The sequence below is a fragment of the Diorhabda carinulata genome, chromosome 12 (assembly GCF_026250575.1).
Source record: "Diorhabda carinulata isolate Delta chromosome 12, icDioCari1.1, whole genome shotgun sequence".
Classification (NCBI taxonomy): domain Eukaryota; kingdom Metazoa; phylum Arthropoda; class Insecta; order Coleoptera; family Chrysomelidae; genus Diorhabda; species Diorhabda carinulata.
Genome location: NC_079471.1, coordinates 5537581 through 5552204, shown reverse-complemented (window position 1 = coordinate 5552204; position 14624 = coordinate 5537581). Strand labels below are relative to the sequence as shown.

At 34.9% G+C, this 14624-nt stretch overlaps 1 protein-coding gene across 5 annotated transcripts in view; it reads left to right on the top strand.

Annotated features, from left to right (window-relative positions):
- Positions 1 to 14624, top strand: part of LOC130900313 (sodium-coupled monocarboxylate transporter 1) — a 23526-nt gene extending 8902 nt beyond the window's left edge. For all 5 annotated transcript variants that reach the window (XM_057810834.1, XM_057810836.1, XM_057810837.1 and 2 more), the window contains 11 exons: positions 1414 to 1573; positions 2212 to 2277; positions 2336 to 2387; positions 3393 to 3460; positions 5360 to 5514; positions 7554 to 7694; positions 7875 to 8093; positions 9475 to 9658; positions 10203 to 10457; positions 13072 to 13359; positions 14514 to 14624. In XM_057810834.1, the coding sequence (XP_057666817.1) occupies positions 1414 to 1573; positions 2212 to 2277; positions 2336 to 2387; positions 3393 to 3460; positions 5360 to 5514; positions 7554 to 7694; positions 7875 to 8093; positions 9475 to 9658; positions 10203 to 10457; positions 13072 to 13359; positions 14514 to 14561 (1636 nt within the window). In that variant the 3' untranslated portion in view covers positions 14562 to 14624. The remainder of the gene's footprint in view (positions 1 to 1413; positions 1574 to 2211; positions 2278 to 2335; positions 2388 to 3392; positions 3461 to 5359; positions 5515 to 7553; positions 7695 to 7874; positions 8094 to 9474; positions 9659 to 10202; positions 10458 to 13071; positions 13360 to 14513) is intronic.

Below are 14624 nucleotides of genomic sequence, written 5' to 3'. Positions count from 1 at the left end.
ATCTTTTTTCGTAACCAATCTCGTTATTTAATAGACCCAGACCTCGTACATCATATATTTTCGGCTTTGATATGATCCAGCCGACTGGTTGTCACTTTAAAATTCCTACATCGCTCTGGCACCCCTCTCTGGTAGTCAGGGTAAGTATTATAAATTTCCGGGTACGCTAAAATCGTGCAAAGGTAACAAAATTATCAATTTTTCTTGAAACAACAGGCCCTATAGGCACGAGATTTGGAGTTGCTGTACTGCTTTCCTCTATCAATTTTTGTTCATGGCTGTTTCACGCTAGTTCTCTATTCCTATTTATAAATCATCTCTGTATGCTTCTATCCATTTGTTTCCCTCTTTACCTTTTCACTCCTTCTCGCCTTGAAAAGGAACTTTTTCTTCGTTCATTCTGGCTATTCCAACGCAGTCTTTTTGCTCTGACCACATAACCCATGTCACCAACAGTACTTTGATCACTGCGTTCTCGTTTTGCTGCGAAAATCCTCCTTAGTTATTTTTTCTCCCATTTGTTTATTTTGTCTTTCTTTCGCTGCCATACAGCTGCGTTGTGAATGTGTAACTTGGCGGTTCTTTAATTATCTTTCGATCGTAATGTTTCGATGGAATACATTTGTGACAAACTTGCACAGGAAGCAGGTCACAAAGAATTTTAAATCCGATCGAGTTGATATTGGAAAAATTTTATGTGCTCACAATAATACATCTACTTCAAATAATAATTTGGTCCAGTTAATAATATTGCAGTTAAAAATGTAACCGCTAAAAACTGGAGAAACTGTATTCAAAACGTGGCAAGAAATGACAACTCATATAAATGTATTTTCGCAAATATAAATAGTTTTGAACTCGTAAAAAATTTTGATTTGTAAGACATTTCTTAGACCTTGTGATATGTTTATGTTTCTAAATATTCTCGATTTTAGGTCTCTTCTGTTTCAAAATTAGTTTTTTTTTTTGATTTTTTAAAAGAAAAATTGATGTTTCGACTTTTATTTGTGTATTAATATATTGTGTATGATTCAGTAAAATTGAGATTAAAATTTCAATCCCAACAATGATACAATAATGTAAACAACATACACTGAATTAAAATCAAATAAATTTTGTAAAATTTAAATTTCTTTTTAATGACAGCCATTTTAAGATAATAGTGCACAATGCCTTCCCAATAAATAGCCATAAATTTACGACTTTTGAATCTTATCGAATTTTATATAGGGGGTGGTAGCGAAGGCACTTTTTTAGATTGTGAAAAATACTATACTTGAAATCCTCGCCCTTAAACAGTCAGTCAGAACTTGTTTTCCAAAATAATTGTATCTTTTATTTCCATTTTTATACAGGGGTGGGTAAATAATGCTGTTAATTACTTTAGGAACTGTATGTTTTAATCACTTTCAGTTATGTGTCGGGTGTAACGATTTTGGGAACACCATCAGAAATTTACTTATTCGGTACCCAGTATTGGTTTATAGTTATAGCAATATGGCTAAGTGGTTTAGTTGTGGCAACTGTCTACCTCCCGGTATTTTTAAAGTTGAAAGTCAATTCTTCTTACGAGGTAAGAATCTTTCATTCCCTTTTAGTAATATATTGATGTTTGTAAAATGTACTGCTTTCTCATCAACAATTATATGATATGATATCGTGATATTTACGAGGTGTATACGATAAAGACTCGTAAATCAAATACGAACATCAAGGTAATATTCATTTATGTGGAGCTACTGGAATTGCTGCTTTCCATTTACATTCAAGTGAACTGAGACACTCAGTTATGTGAGTATCTCATACTCAGATTATAAGGGAATAAAAGGAACGCATAATGTCAGTGGATATTCTCAATAACCACCATTGTCGTTGGTGTTACTCGCAGCGAAAGAAATTAAACTGAAATAAGATTATTTATATCAATAACTGTTTGTATTGTGTATTTACTTGCTTATTTTGATGACTAGAACTAGATTTTAAGCTTGTGCAAGTTGCAGGTAAATAGTTAGTTATGTCTCACTTGTAAAACTGAAAAGGAACGTGTATTTAACTGAGTTAAGACGTCACAAGTGAGAATAATCTGAGTTTTGATGTAAATGGAAAGCAGATGATGTGCTTCGTTGCCAAGTTATAAATCCTGAAAGTATTTCAGTTGCAATATTCGTAATTAATTCTTAATTATAATATGATCGTTATTTTTCTTTTCAGTACCTTGAAATGAGATTTAATAGAATAATTAGAACCATTGCATCAGTATTATTCATTTTGGATGAAGTAGGTACTACGGAAATTATATAACAAGTGGAGTTATTGATTATAAATCTTGTTACAGGTGATGTTTTTACCAATAATAATTTATGTTCCTTCCTTAGCTTTCAACCAAGGTAAGTTAATGAATTCAATACAAGTCTAAATCATATTTGTTGAAACAAACGGTTTTCATTACATACATATCTTTCAGTTTATTAACGGCACACAAAGCAAACTGTTTGCGCTGTTTCATTATATATGGTTTAATCAAATTTGATCCGGATTGGTGAATTTAAATTGCGCGCGTAAATAGAATCAGTAACATTTGTTTTGTCTAAAATTGGTATCACATTTTTTGATGTTCCTGTGAAGTTTGAGCGCGACATCTCAATTTTTTTACGATATCTACAAAAAGTTTATCTTAAGTAATGAATTGACTTGTATTGACGTATTTTTCTAAAGTTATTATAGAAAATTTGAGAAAATGGTGCTTGAAAATGGTTGTGTAGGCATCCGAGGGATAGCGGAGACTTTCAAAATCTCTTATGGATAGATTCAACATTTTTTGTCTCCTTGAATTCGTACCAAAAGATCAAACGCATCATTGCTGGTGACGGGACGTCGAAACCCTTTAAAAAATAATCTACGTCAAAGTGATCCTCATAGTTTTCTTCGTTACAGGGGGTCAAACGGTCAATAATTAGTACTACCTGGCCGTTTTGAAGCAACTACGGCTTTGTGGGAAGTTCAATTCATGGATCCTTCAACACGGTAATCCGCCGTTATATTCCATTATGGTTATGACTGAGTTTGGGTCAAACACGAAACTAAAGTTAACGTGCAGCCATCGTATTCGGCATATTTGGCTCCCCGTGAGTAAAAAATTGGATTAAGCATTGACGTGCCTGTTTTGACTCCAAAGGAACCTATTTTGAAACTGATTATAAAAATTAGAAATGTTTTGTTTTGTCAGTCCGGCTCAAATTTGATTACATAACGACAAAATCACCCGAGCTACGTTCTCGTGATTTTTCGCACAGTACGTTTCGTTACTCGTAAAATAATCGATTATTTTCGAAGCTCATGTGCTATAATAACTAACAATATAATTTGAACGTTTAACTTTTTATATTTTTTAGTTACTGCCATCAATATTCACTTAATTGGTACTATAGTAGCTGTGATTTGCGTATTTTACACATTTTTGGTAAGTACTTTTGAATTACAGCGAAAATTTGATTATTCCGCCGTGTGTTATACAGATTCCTTATTATTTGGACTACCTACAGTGAACAAATAACTGATATCGACTGTATTCCAGTTCCATGCTTTTAATTTATCGAATCGCGCGTCATACAGTCTAATTGTGAGTGTTGGTGTAGTGGTAGCAGTAAACAGTGTTCAGTATCACATTTTTTTGCTTATAAGTAATGCATAGACTTAGAAAACAGTTGATATGACGCTGCTTCTGTTACGTCTATCAAGGAATCAAAATCGTTATCTCAATAGACTCAGAAACTTCTTGTCCAGGCAGAATCATACGCAATTTGCACATGAGCAACTACCGCTACAAAGATATTTATTCTTATTAGATCGCAGAGCTTCCCCTTCAAGCTCTTGACTCTTCTAGAGTAAAGCTAATATGAGAATGCACTCAATCTTTGAAATCACTGGGAGTAAACAATAAAGTTATGTGCATATCTGACTCAAGGAGGGGCAACTCCTTTCATAGGACCACAACCTTTCATAGGTTGTCTAAAAAGTCAACAAGTCATGGTCATAAAAAACGAGAAGAAATCAGAATCATGAAGTGAGACCTCTGCAACCAAAAGGTGATTTCATTAAGCAAATATAAGTTAAGAATTGTTACTGGAACGCACACCGAACACTTTCCGGTGAATTACCATCAGAAGAACATTGGAAAATCTTCAGACAGCTCTTGCCGTTTCTGATAGGAAAGTGCCGAACATCTTCTTTATTAATGCAAGGCTGTGCGAGACAAAGGCTATGGTATTTACAAAGCTTCTTAAAGTCAGAAGAAGTGATAGGTAGATCACTTTGTAAAGTTGTTTCTCACTGCTCAACAGTCCGGGATACACAATAGTTTGTGAGGTAGATTCACAGCCTTTTGACATCTAGTTTCTTCTGATTCTTCATCTCAAAGCTCATCCATGAAATTTTGAGAGTTTGCTTTCGGTCAATTTACCCCTAAAAGTGACAAAAGCCAATGTCGTCTCTGTTTAAGATGGGTTGAATATTAATTCAACATCCTTAATATGAATTTTACATAATGTAGAATTTTATCCATACTGTTGATTCAAGTAAATCTGATCCCATGTTGTTGTATGAGTCAATCTAATCTAATCTAATCTAATAAAAGATTTATGTGCAGTTTTCCATGCTTCTCTAGCAAATTGGCTGAAATCTGAAGATCTGCAGCAGTTTCTTCATACTTTTCCACTAACTCACTAACATTGAACCTTATTTAAACATATATATTGTGAAATACAAGTAGTAATTTATCTAATCCTAGCTATTACAATGTGCTGTTTTATCTTCTGCTAAGATATTGCATATCTTCCATATCTCAAAACTAAAAGTCATATATTTCTAAAAAAAATGGAAAGATCTGAAACCAATGTAAAAACTAAACCTCGAACACCAACTCCAAGAGTTGCTCTCCACATATAATTGTTTACTTCAAATTGAATTACATCGACAACAGTTTTTCAACAATTACGGGAAATTTGAGTTTCAAAGACAATTTTAATGTCATCAATTACCAAAAAAAAAAAACAGCTACGAACCAGGGGATTCGAACAATTATTAAGAAGATGAATTAGTGTTCTGCAATGAGTGGAGATTTTTTATTGATGAATCAAAACGAAGCTTGAAGGCGACATAACCTCCCATTAAAAACGGTGGTGGATATTTTACCTATATGGAGTTGAATAGAGGATGGAATATAGGATCTACCAATTTTTTGTTGACTTGAAATAAAGAAAATAATAACTGCGTTTTTACCGTATAATCATTATTGATTTTCATTTGGTTTTTCATTTCAACTATCTGTCTGTTTTCTTAAAATGAATATTTTACTTTTTAGGGTGGTTTAAAAGCTGTCGTATGGACTGATTCGTGGCAGGTTATTGCTATGTTCATATCTGTGGTAGTAGTCATAGTTTTAGAAACAATCTCCGCTGGTGGTCCAAGCAATATTATAGATTTGACAAGTAAAGGGAACAGATTTGAATTTTTCAAGTAAGTGACAATGTAACTGATTTTTCAAAACAACGTTTACGATAACTTTATAATAAGCAACAGGATATTTGTTGATAAATGCAGGGCGTCAAATATCTTTTCTATGAGTTTTTCAAATGTTTCTTAATCCATTATTAACTAATTTTTGTATGTTTTCTCTTCAATTATATAACTAACTCATGTTTCCCCTTGTTCTATCTAGCTGGATCCTGGCACACCATCGCCTGGGTGATCTTTCCCTTCCAGAAGCAAAGCAGTAGCAGATGTAATTATTACCAGTTATTCACTGAGCACTTTTTTATTGTTTATTTCACTTATTTTTGTTATTTTCATTTTCCAACTGTACACAAAATATTAAATAAAATTTGAGGTTTGGAATTCATGATTATTGGCAACCATGTTGCAATGGCAAGACAATGGCAATGACAATATTCGTCTATGCAATATTTTGATCTTGCTAATTGGAGTCTTTTCCTGCCTCTTTTCATGCGTGGAAATAAGAAAAAGTCACACGGGTCAGTAAGGTGCATCGGTGTGTGTGCAAGGGCTCATGGTGAAATAACCAGTCAATATTTTGAGAAACACTGTTGGGCAATAAAAGACGAAAATCAATGATAGAGCCTTGTTAGCGAACAAACTCAGCATGAACGTCGCCATTGGCATCAATAAAGCAAATCAGCATTGGTTTGATGTTTGATTTGACATTACGATATTTTTTTTGTACAAAGCGGTCTGCCATTGACTCGGTTGTTGCTTTGATTTTGGATCATAACCATAACAACCTGACTCATCTCTATTTGGACCAGTTTTATTCCGATTTTCAGTTTGAGTCCAAAAAACAAACCTCTTAGCAACCATTTTCATGTCCAAATCTTCTGAACGGCGCTCAAAGATAACCTACCATTCATTGATAGTTGATCAATTTCTAATTTTTGCAACGGACAGTTGATGGAGGATAAAATTGACTTAAAACCATGCAAACCACTTGTATCCTTGTATTTTTTCCCATAAAATATTTGTAATCTGTTTTTAACATTACAACAATTCCAGCAGAAATTTTACCGAGTAGAAAGTAAAATTTTACAGCTGCACTTTGTTCACTTTAGTTTGGTAGCATAAACAACGAAAGAAGAACAGAGTTACGCTAACTGGTAATGAGTCGTGCCATCTAACATCTCGCAGAAGGACTGTGTGCCAAAAAAGCTTCGCCCGCTACAATATTATTACGGTTATTCGGGATATTGAGTCCATGAACTCATCTCTGTCGATGTATGACTAAGGAAGGTCACCGTTAATAGTAATGATCCCAAAAGATACGGAAAAAGTATTTAAATAAACGTTGATGATCATACGGAGTGTGGCCAAAGTTAACCACTCTCAGTTGTTTAGCCTTTTTTTGCCCTGAGGTAGGGTGGTAGCCTATGCCTTCCTCACAGTGGGCAGTGCAATCCTGCGAGGTGAATGGGACTTTCAACTCACTGAAACCATCCTCCTCTTTGTGCTCCTCTGGAGTAATGTACGCCGGGAGGACAACAAATTGTCATTTAATCGGCATACCTCCCACTTTCCTCTATCTTCCTATCTTTTTATCCATATGCTTCTCTATCCTTCTTTTCATTTCTACTCAAAACATCGATCATGAATTCCGTTACCGTTTTCCAAATTTTCTCGCTGTGTACCATGTATCCATGCAGTTCCATGTGTACAGTTCTCTCCCCAATTTTTCTCTTGCCATGGGAGAAAATCCTGTAATCACTTGGCCGATACAATTCTTTGTGTTTAGACTGAAGCGTATTCTTTCGAATGTAATGTCTACCGTGTCTGTAGACAAAACAGTTTAGCCGTTCCTTAGTTTATATACGGGCTGTTTCTTTGTTTTGCTGTCAAAATAAATCAACGGATCAATTTCAGTAACATGCATTATAAGATTTAATTTCTTTCTGATGTTTCCAGATGATCTGGTCAATAACATTCACACGGTTATTATTGGGTTCCTGTGGTATTTTGTTCATTTATTCTATAGATATATTTTTTTTTAGTTTTAGTCCAAGTTTATATGAGCGTTATACAGTATTCAGTGTTGTTATTGGAGGTTTTACTTATTGGACTTGCTTTAACGCTGTCAATCAAACTATGGTACAAAGGTATCTGTCCCTTCCAACTGCGAAACAATCGAAACTGTGAGTATAATATAGAATGGCAACTACTACATTTAAATAACTTTTTTATTACTACTTCTTGGACTTCTTTAATAATTTTTGAACGTGTTCTTTTTGTCATTATACATTTACTAATCATTTTTTTTTCGTTTTCACTTATTTAAACAAAAATTTGTTTTATGCCATCATCCTAAATTTCAGATCGGTGCTACTTTTTACAATTGGTGTAGGTGGACTAGTATGGATGTGTTGCTACACTGGTATTTTGATTTACGCGAAGTACCACGACTGTGATCCGTTATCTTTAGGAAGAATAAAAGCTGATGATCAAATTTTTCCTTTATTTGTAATGGAAACAGTGGGACATTTGAAAGGTGTGCCCGGACTTTTTATAGCAGGAGTTTTCGGAGCTGCTTTAAGGTAAATGAATATTTAGTATTTCATTTCTAGGTACAGTAATAAATGAGGATTCACGTTGTAATAAACTGTTTTCGAAACTCCGTTGTCACCAGTGTAACAATATTCATCACTGTAATTTTTGATTTGACCCTCTATAGGAATCAAACCAAATACTTCTTATGTGAGAGTTGCTGTAACCAGTTTCCGGAACGGCACTAGAGTAGGAAACTCTTTGGCCCGAAGGGAAAGGGGTTACTTCGATCCCAAGGAAAACGCTGTGGTTTGCTAGGGCTTACAAACTCCTGCTCTCTTTGATTCCTTGGCGAGGTTTTCTGCTTTACACGCACTTACCTTACCCTTGGAAGCTGGGCCGCTTTCTCTTAAACGGAAGTGCGTCTAGAATGAAAATCTCTTCCTGTGCGCTGAAAGAACGCACTATTTTAGCGGAACAGCGATTCCTTTTGGGATCGCGGGAGCAACTCCACTAGAAATCGCTGAGCCAAATCACCTCGGTTGTGGGACTGACTCTTTTTTTTTGGGGGGGTTTTCCACGGGGACTGCATTCCCCGTGCAATTTGTTTATTCTGGAAATGTGAAATACATAAACATCTTATCGTAATTGTTTAATAACCATCGTTGATCCGTGTTTATTTTACTCTTAATTTACTAACAGTTTTAAAACGCAAAACGGTTGGAATGAATTTATATACAAGGTTTATCTTTCTTACGTTTACACAATAAATATTCACTAACACTTACACACTAAACTATGCACGAACACTTAACATCTAATTTTCTTAAATACACCGTTTAGTTACTATCGCGATGTGTTCACTATGACATCAAATTGTTGATCGACTTAGGGCTTCGAGAGTCTCGCTTTACATATTATCATCCCATTCTATAATATTCCATTCCTTGTAATCTCTAGTTTGCTGTACAAATACACTTCATAATGTAACGCTTGTTAGTTTCAAAGAGCAACCAAAATTGAATATTCTAACAAATTATCAAAATTAGCTGATCCTCATTCAAAATAGGCTGCCGTGGAGTAAACAAATGTTTTTGTCGTAAGGTTCTGTGTGTTATTTGTTGGGTTTTGCACGTTATTACTTGGAGGAAAGTATTCTGAGTAAAGCTCTTTTCATCTCATGAAAAATGGTTAACTAAAGCTTCAAGTTTGTCCTTGTACCTTTCAGTTACCACTGGGTTATCACTTTGGAACACTCATGTTTGCTAAACTTGAACGCAACAGTGGAAACGATTGTCTAAAATACCCAGTTTCAGCTGTATTAGTTCCATTGAAACAAATCTAGAAAGTATCTTTGAAGTCCTCTTAACACTTTAAAATAAAAAAACAAATATAAAACAATCCTTATTACTGGACATTGAACCATTTTAGCTCCCTTTCAGTCGTATTAAATTCCACAGCACAAGTCGTCCTTGAAGATTTTGTTAAAGGATGCATGCGGAAGAAATTGAGTGAAAGAGCAGCTACTATATTAGTTAAAGGGATTGTTTTGATACTAGGAGTTGTAGCTGTAGCTTTTATGTACGTGGTTGAGCATATGGGAGGAGTACTAGCGGTGAGTATATTAATTTTAATAAAGTTTTAAAAAAACTAGCTCCCCTTATATACACGTATGACACCCCAGTCCCACGGTAAAAGTCCCATTGTATGCTGACGACATCGCACTAATAGCTGCCGCCAAAAACATGTGCTCTCTCAGCTTCAAATCCCAAAATCTTCTGAATCAATTCTCGGATTGGTGCAGGAAATGGAAGGTGACTATCAATTCCCAAAATACTCAAAAGTCATCGTCTTCAAACATCTAAATCCCCTGAGCAAACAAAATCAACCATAAAACTTCCTCTTGAGACTTAGGGGAGAAAGCCTCGAGATCCGCGGAGAAACCGTCAATTTGGGAGTGAAATTTACTCACACTCTCAGTTCGTCGGCCGATCTGAATGATACTCTGGACAGAGTATGGAGGAGCTTGGAACAAAGTATAAAGGTTTTTGAATAATTTTCTTCCGGTAACTATATCTATGGTTTATCAGTGTTTTAATCGTATTAAGATGATTTTTTTAAAAATTGTGATTAGCAATTTGACCAAATTGATATTTCAGCTAGCTTCGTCTTTGACATCGATAGCCGCGGGAACGTCGTTTGGTATATTTACTTTAGGAATGCTAATTCCTTGGGCGAATTCAAAAGGAGCTTGCGCGGGGGCTCTTGCTGGTGCGATTATGTCGGGAACAGTTTCGTATGGAGGACAGATGGTATCCGCTTCTAAATTAGTAGTTGCACGCAGGCTTCCAGTTACTGTAAATGATCAGTGTTACGAAAAATACGGCATAAGTAATGATACAATAGTGCCTGAGGTGAGTGGTCACGTACTTCATTTATAAATCTAAACACATTGAATGAATAAATTGAGTCGTAATTGTACAAGTGTTTCGAAATATTTTCTCATAAAGAGTGTGGGCTTGAATTTAAGTTTGTAATTGTTGGCAAGGCATCGTCTGTGATTCCTAAGTCAGGTTTTGGGTCATCATCAGTAATTGCGTCTCAACTAATCGTCTTGCTGTAAAATTTTGGGTGGTATTTACCAAATTGGCAGTGTTGCAGACCTTTTCAATATCATGACATAGTCATTTATTACGGTTTTAAATTTAGAAGAAGAATTTGACAATGATTTGTAAGTGAAGTTGTACTTTTTTGTCTATTTAAAGACATAGTTTAGTAAATAGTTTAGAAATTTCAAAATTTCAGTTTATAATTAATTTCATTTCTTCAACAATATTGTACTTTATACCATTTTTCCAAATCTCAATCAATTTTTAATGATGTACAAGAGGAAACTTGTTTAATGAAATTTTTTGTGGTTTTTACGATGTTTTTATCATTTTTTATCTCAGCGAGATTAGTTGATTACAATTGGACTATCAAAATGGTACATTTGGGAAAAAACTTTTGACTGCTTCAATTTTTATCATCGAAAGTAGCCTTATGAAAATCTACCTCAAGTCTTCATTTTGATCGTTTCTACCATCACGTCGTTATTCGATTCATCTTCTATTTCGTTTATCTCCTCTTTAACAACTGTTTTCATTTTTTCTTTCGTTTCTTCTTGACTCTATTTCATTTCTTCTCTCAACTCTTCTTGGCCCCTTTTCATTTCTTCTTAACGTGTCTCTAACTTTTCTTGGCAGTACTTGATTTGACAGTTTTCATATTTTAGTTCAGATCTTCTTTTCTTGCCACCAATTTTTCTTGACCTTAATTCCTTTCATTTCTTTTTGAACAGTCTTCCATTTCATTGGACATCATTTTCTTGTCTTCCATCATCCATTTTGGCTTGCTTACGACGTTGGCTATCTAGAACTGAACTTTCAAAATGGTATAAAATATTTAACTGAGACCACTACCCTCAGTGAAAATCAATTTATGAAAGTCTAGCCAGTTGAAATTTTCTCTTACTTTTCCTTCCTAGGAGAACAATGTCCATTTTGATGTGTTCGAAACATATTTGTCAATAGTTTTCTGGAATAACCCACCTGATAACGGTGAAAACAAAAACATAAAAAGCTATTATTCTTAATTTTGTAGAAACGCTAAAAGTTAGAGAAAAAACTTTACAGCAAAGCTTTAGATTTTTCAATTTTACACAAAAATGTTTTTTATTATTACGAGGATGGTCCCAGAAGCACCTGGCCTGACCTAGAGATGGCGGTAGTAGCTTGAAAAATACCATTTTATTAGAAAGTACACGATATATACAGCTTATGTTTCAAGTTTGAAGACGCCATGTTGTTTAGTATTTGTTTGGCAGCCATCAGTAGTAAACGTTTTCAGTGAATTTGTAAACATGGAAAAACTTGATCATCGTTATGTGATATAATACTTTTATTTGAAAGTTCTTAGCGCAACCAATGTAAAAACTGAACTAGATTCTATTCTTGGGGAGAGTGCTCTTCCGTTATCAATAAAAAATTGGGTAGCAGAGTTTAAACGAGGCCGAACGACCTGCGAAGACCAGCATCGCAGTGGTCAACCAAATGAGACGACGACTCCAGAACTCCACAAAGCGGTACTGGATGATCATCGACTGAAAGGGGGTGAACTAGCAGACATAGTAGGCATTTCAAAAAATGCGATACATCGCATATTAACTGGAAATTTGGATACGAGAAAGCTGTGTGCAAGGTGGGTGCCGCGTTTGCTCACAATGGACCAAAAACAGCGTGATGAAGATGTTTCCATCGAGTGTTTGGCAATGTTTCACAGAAATAAAGCCGTTTCATAACCATGGAGGAAACGTGGGCCCATCACTTCACACCCGAAATAAAAAAAACAAACAAAACAATGGATTGACTGATTGAAAAGGGAGAACCGGCTCTAAAGAAGACAAAGATCGTTCCATCTGCAGACGAAGTAATGGCGTCAGTTTATAGGGATGCGCGGACGTTATGCGAACTTATTGCAACGTTTGAGCGAAGAAATCAAGCTAAAATGGCAGCATTTGGCTAAGAAGAAAGTCTTGTTTCATCAAGACAGTGAACCAGCTCACAAATCGGTTATTGTAATAGTCAAAATTAATGAAGTTTGATTTGCAACTTCATGCACCCTATTCACCAGATTTGGACCCCTCGGATTATTTTCTGTTTCCAAAAAAAATGAATTCCTTCATTCAAGTGGTTAAAAATGAATTTTTCAAATTTTGAGTTGTTTTAATTTCTTTATAAATAATTTATAAAACTTTCTCTTAGATTCAAATTTCTAAAACTTTGATTTGGATTTTCTTTTATAACTCCTACAGTTTTTCCCAAATATTGAAACAAAACGTAATTTTCATCAAATATTTTCACTTCATCTCATCCCCCAATCTCATTTGGTGATTCATTTTCTTGAATTAAATCGTCAGTACGAGCCTTGTAGTTTATGCACGGGGTCTTATCATCGATTGAATCTGATACAAATATTTTGTGATTTTAGATTCATTATCCAGATGAATCGGACGTTTTCCCTCTTTTCCGATTAAGCTTTCTATGGATCACGCCTGTTGGTGTACTCAGTGTCTTATCAGTTGGAATAATTGTTAGCTTTCTAACAGGACCTAACGATCTTAAAACCACGGATCCAGATGTTATTTCACCAGTAATGCACTGGTTACTACCAAAAGAAGCGCAAGAATACGCTGGAAGTACCTTAAAAAAAGCTAGAAATTTCGAAGTTACGGAAGACAATATCATAGTTCAAATACATGCGGATGGTAATATAACGGTAAGTCGTAAGAATTTGAAAGTTTGTGATTAAATATTATATTTAATTGGTAAAAATATCTATCGTTGACTCTTCGGAATTAAGTTGCTGCGGACCGTGCGTTATGCGTGCGCGAGTTTTACAAAAATGACAGTCCGTCGCTCAAATGATGCGCCAGGCGTTAGACGGATTGGTAAATGGGACGAAGAGTTTGAAGAGACCGGATCAAGATTGGATAAACCAAAATATGGACATCCAAGGTGTTCTAGAGTGGTCGAAAACGTAGACAGTTTTACTCGGTCTATTAAACGTGCATAGATCATCATTATTTCTCTTTTTATACAAAGATTTGGCGCTGCACCCTTACAGAATTCAGTTCAGGTGCAAAAATTGAAGCTTTAGAATATTGGTCAGAGTCTCGATTTCGTAAACCAGATTATTGGGAAGTTTCTAACGTTTATCAACATTCGCCTAAAGTGATCGTATGGATTGTGATGTCTGCACGAGGAATTATACACACTTACTTTTTTGAATATGAAAGGAGACCCACAATTACAGTGAATTTAGAACGTTATGTGCAGATATTAGTGTCTGAACTGCAAAACTGGTTATAACCAGAGAAAATGGTTCCAACAGGTCGGGGCAGCTTCATACACGTGATACGAGTTCCTGGTAAATTGACCTCCAGGAGAGATGACATTAGTTGGCCTCCACACAGTCCCGATTTAACATCTATTGGCTTTTTCTTGTGGGGTTATGCCGATTCTATAGTTTAGGCTAATAAACCCACTTCTTAGGTAGAATTCAAAGGAAATAGAAATAGAGAATACCTGATGAGTCGTCATTGGCAATTAATTGAATACGGTGAGCGCAACGGTTTCCATTTGGCCGATGTTATTTTTGAGAAATAAATTGTCAAGTAATGTATTTTGTTATGTTACATGTAACAAACACTTTTTCAATAAAATCCTTAGTTTTCTTAAAATTGTTTTTTTTTTAAATGGGAACTTTATTTTGAAATCTTTTGTACTACCTTGTTCACCGTTTCATTAAAAATTTAATGTGAATGACAATTTTTTTCTCATGGTTTTGAAAGATATTATACAGTGTCATATCAAAACAAACCACAATTTTAATTGAACGAATATTAAATTGAATTTTTTTCTTTTTTTAAGGAATGCAATCACAGCAGAACACCATTAAATATAACTCTACCTGAATAAGTTTTAACAGTATTGATCAATTTTGTGAATTAGTACAATTTTATAATAAATTTGTTATTTTAC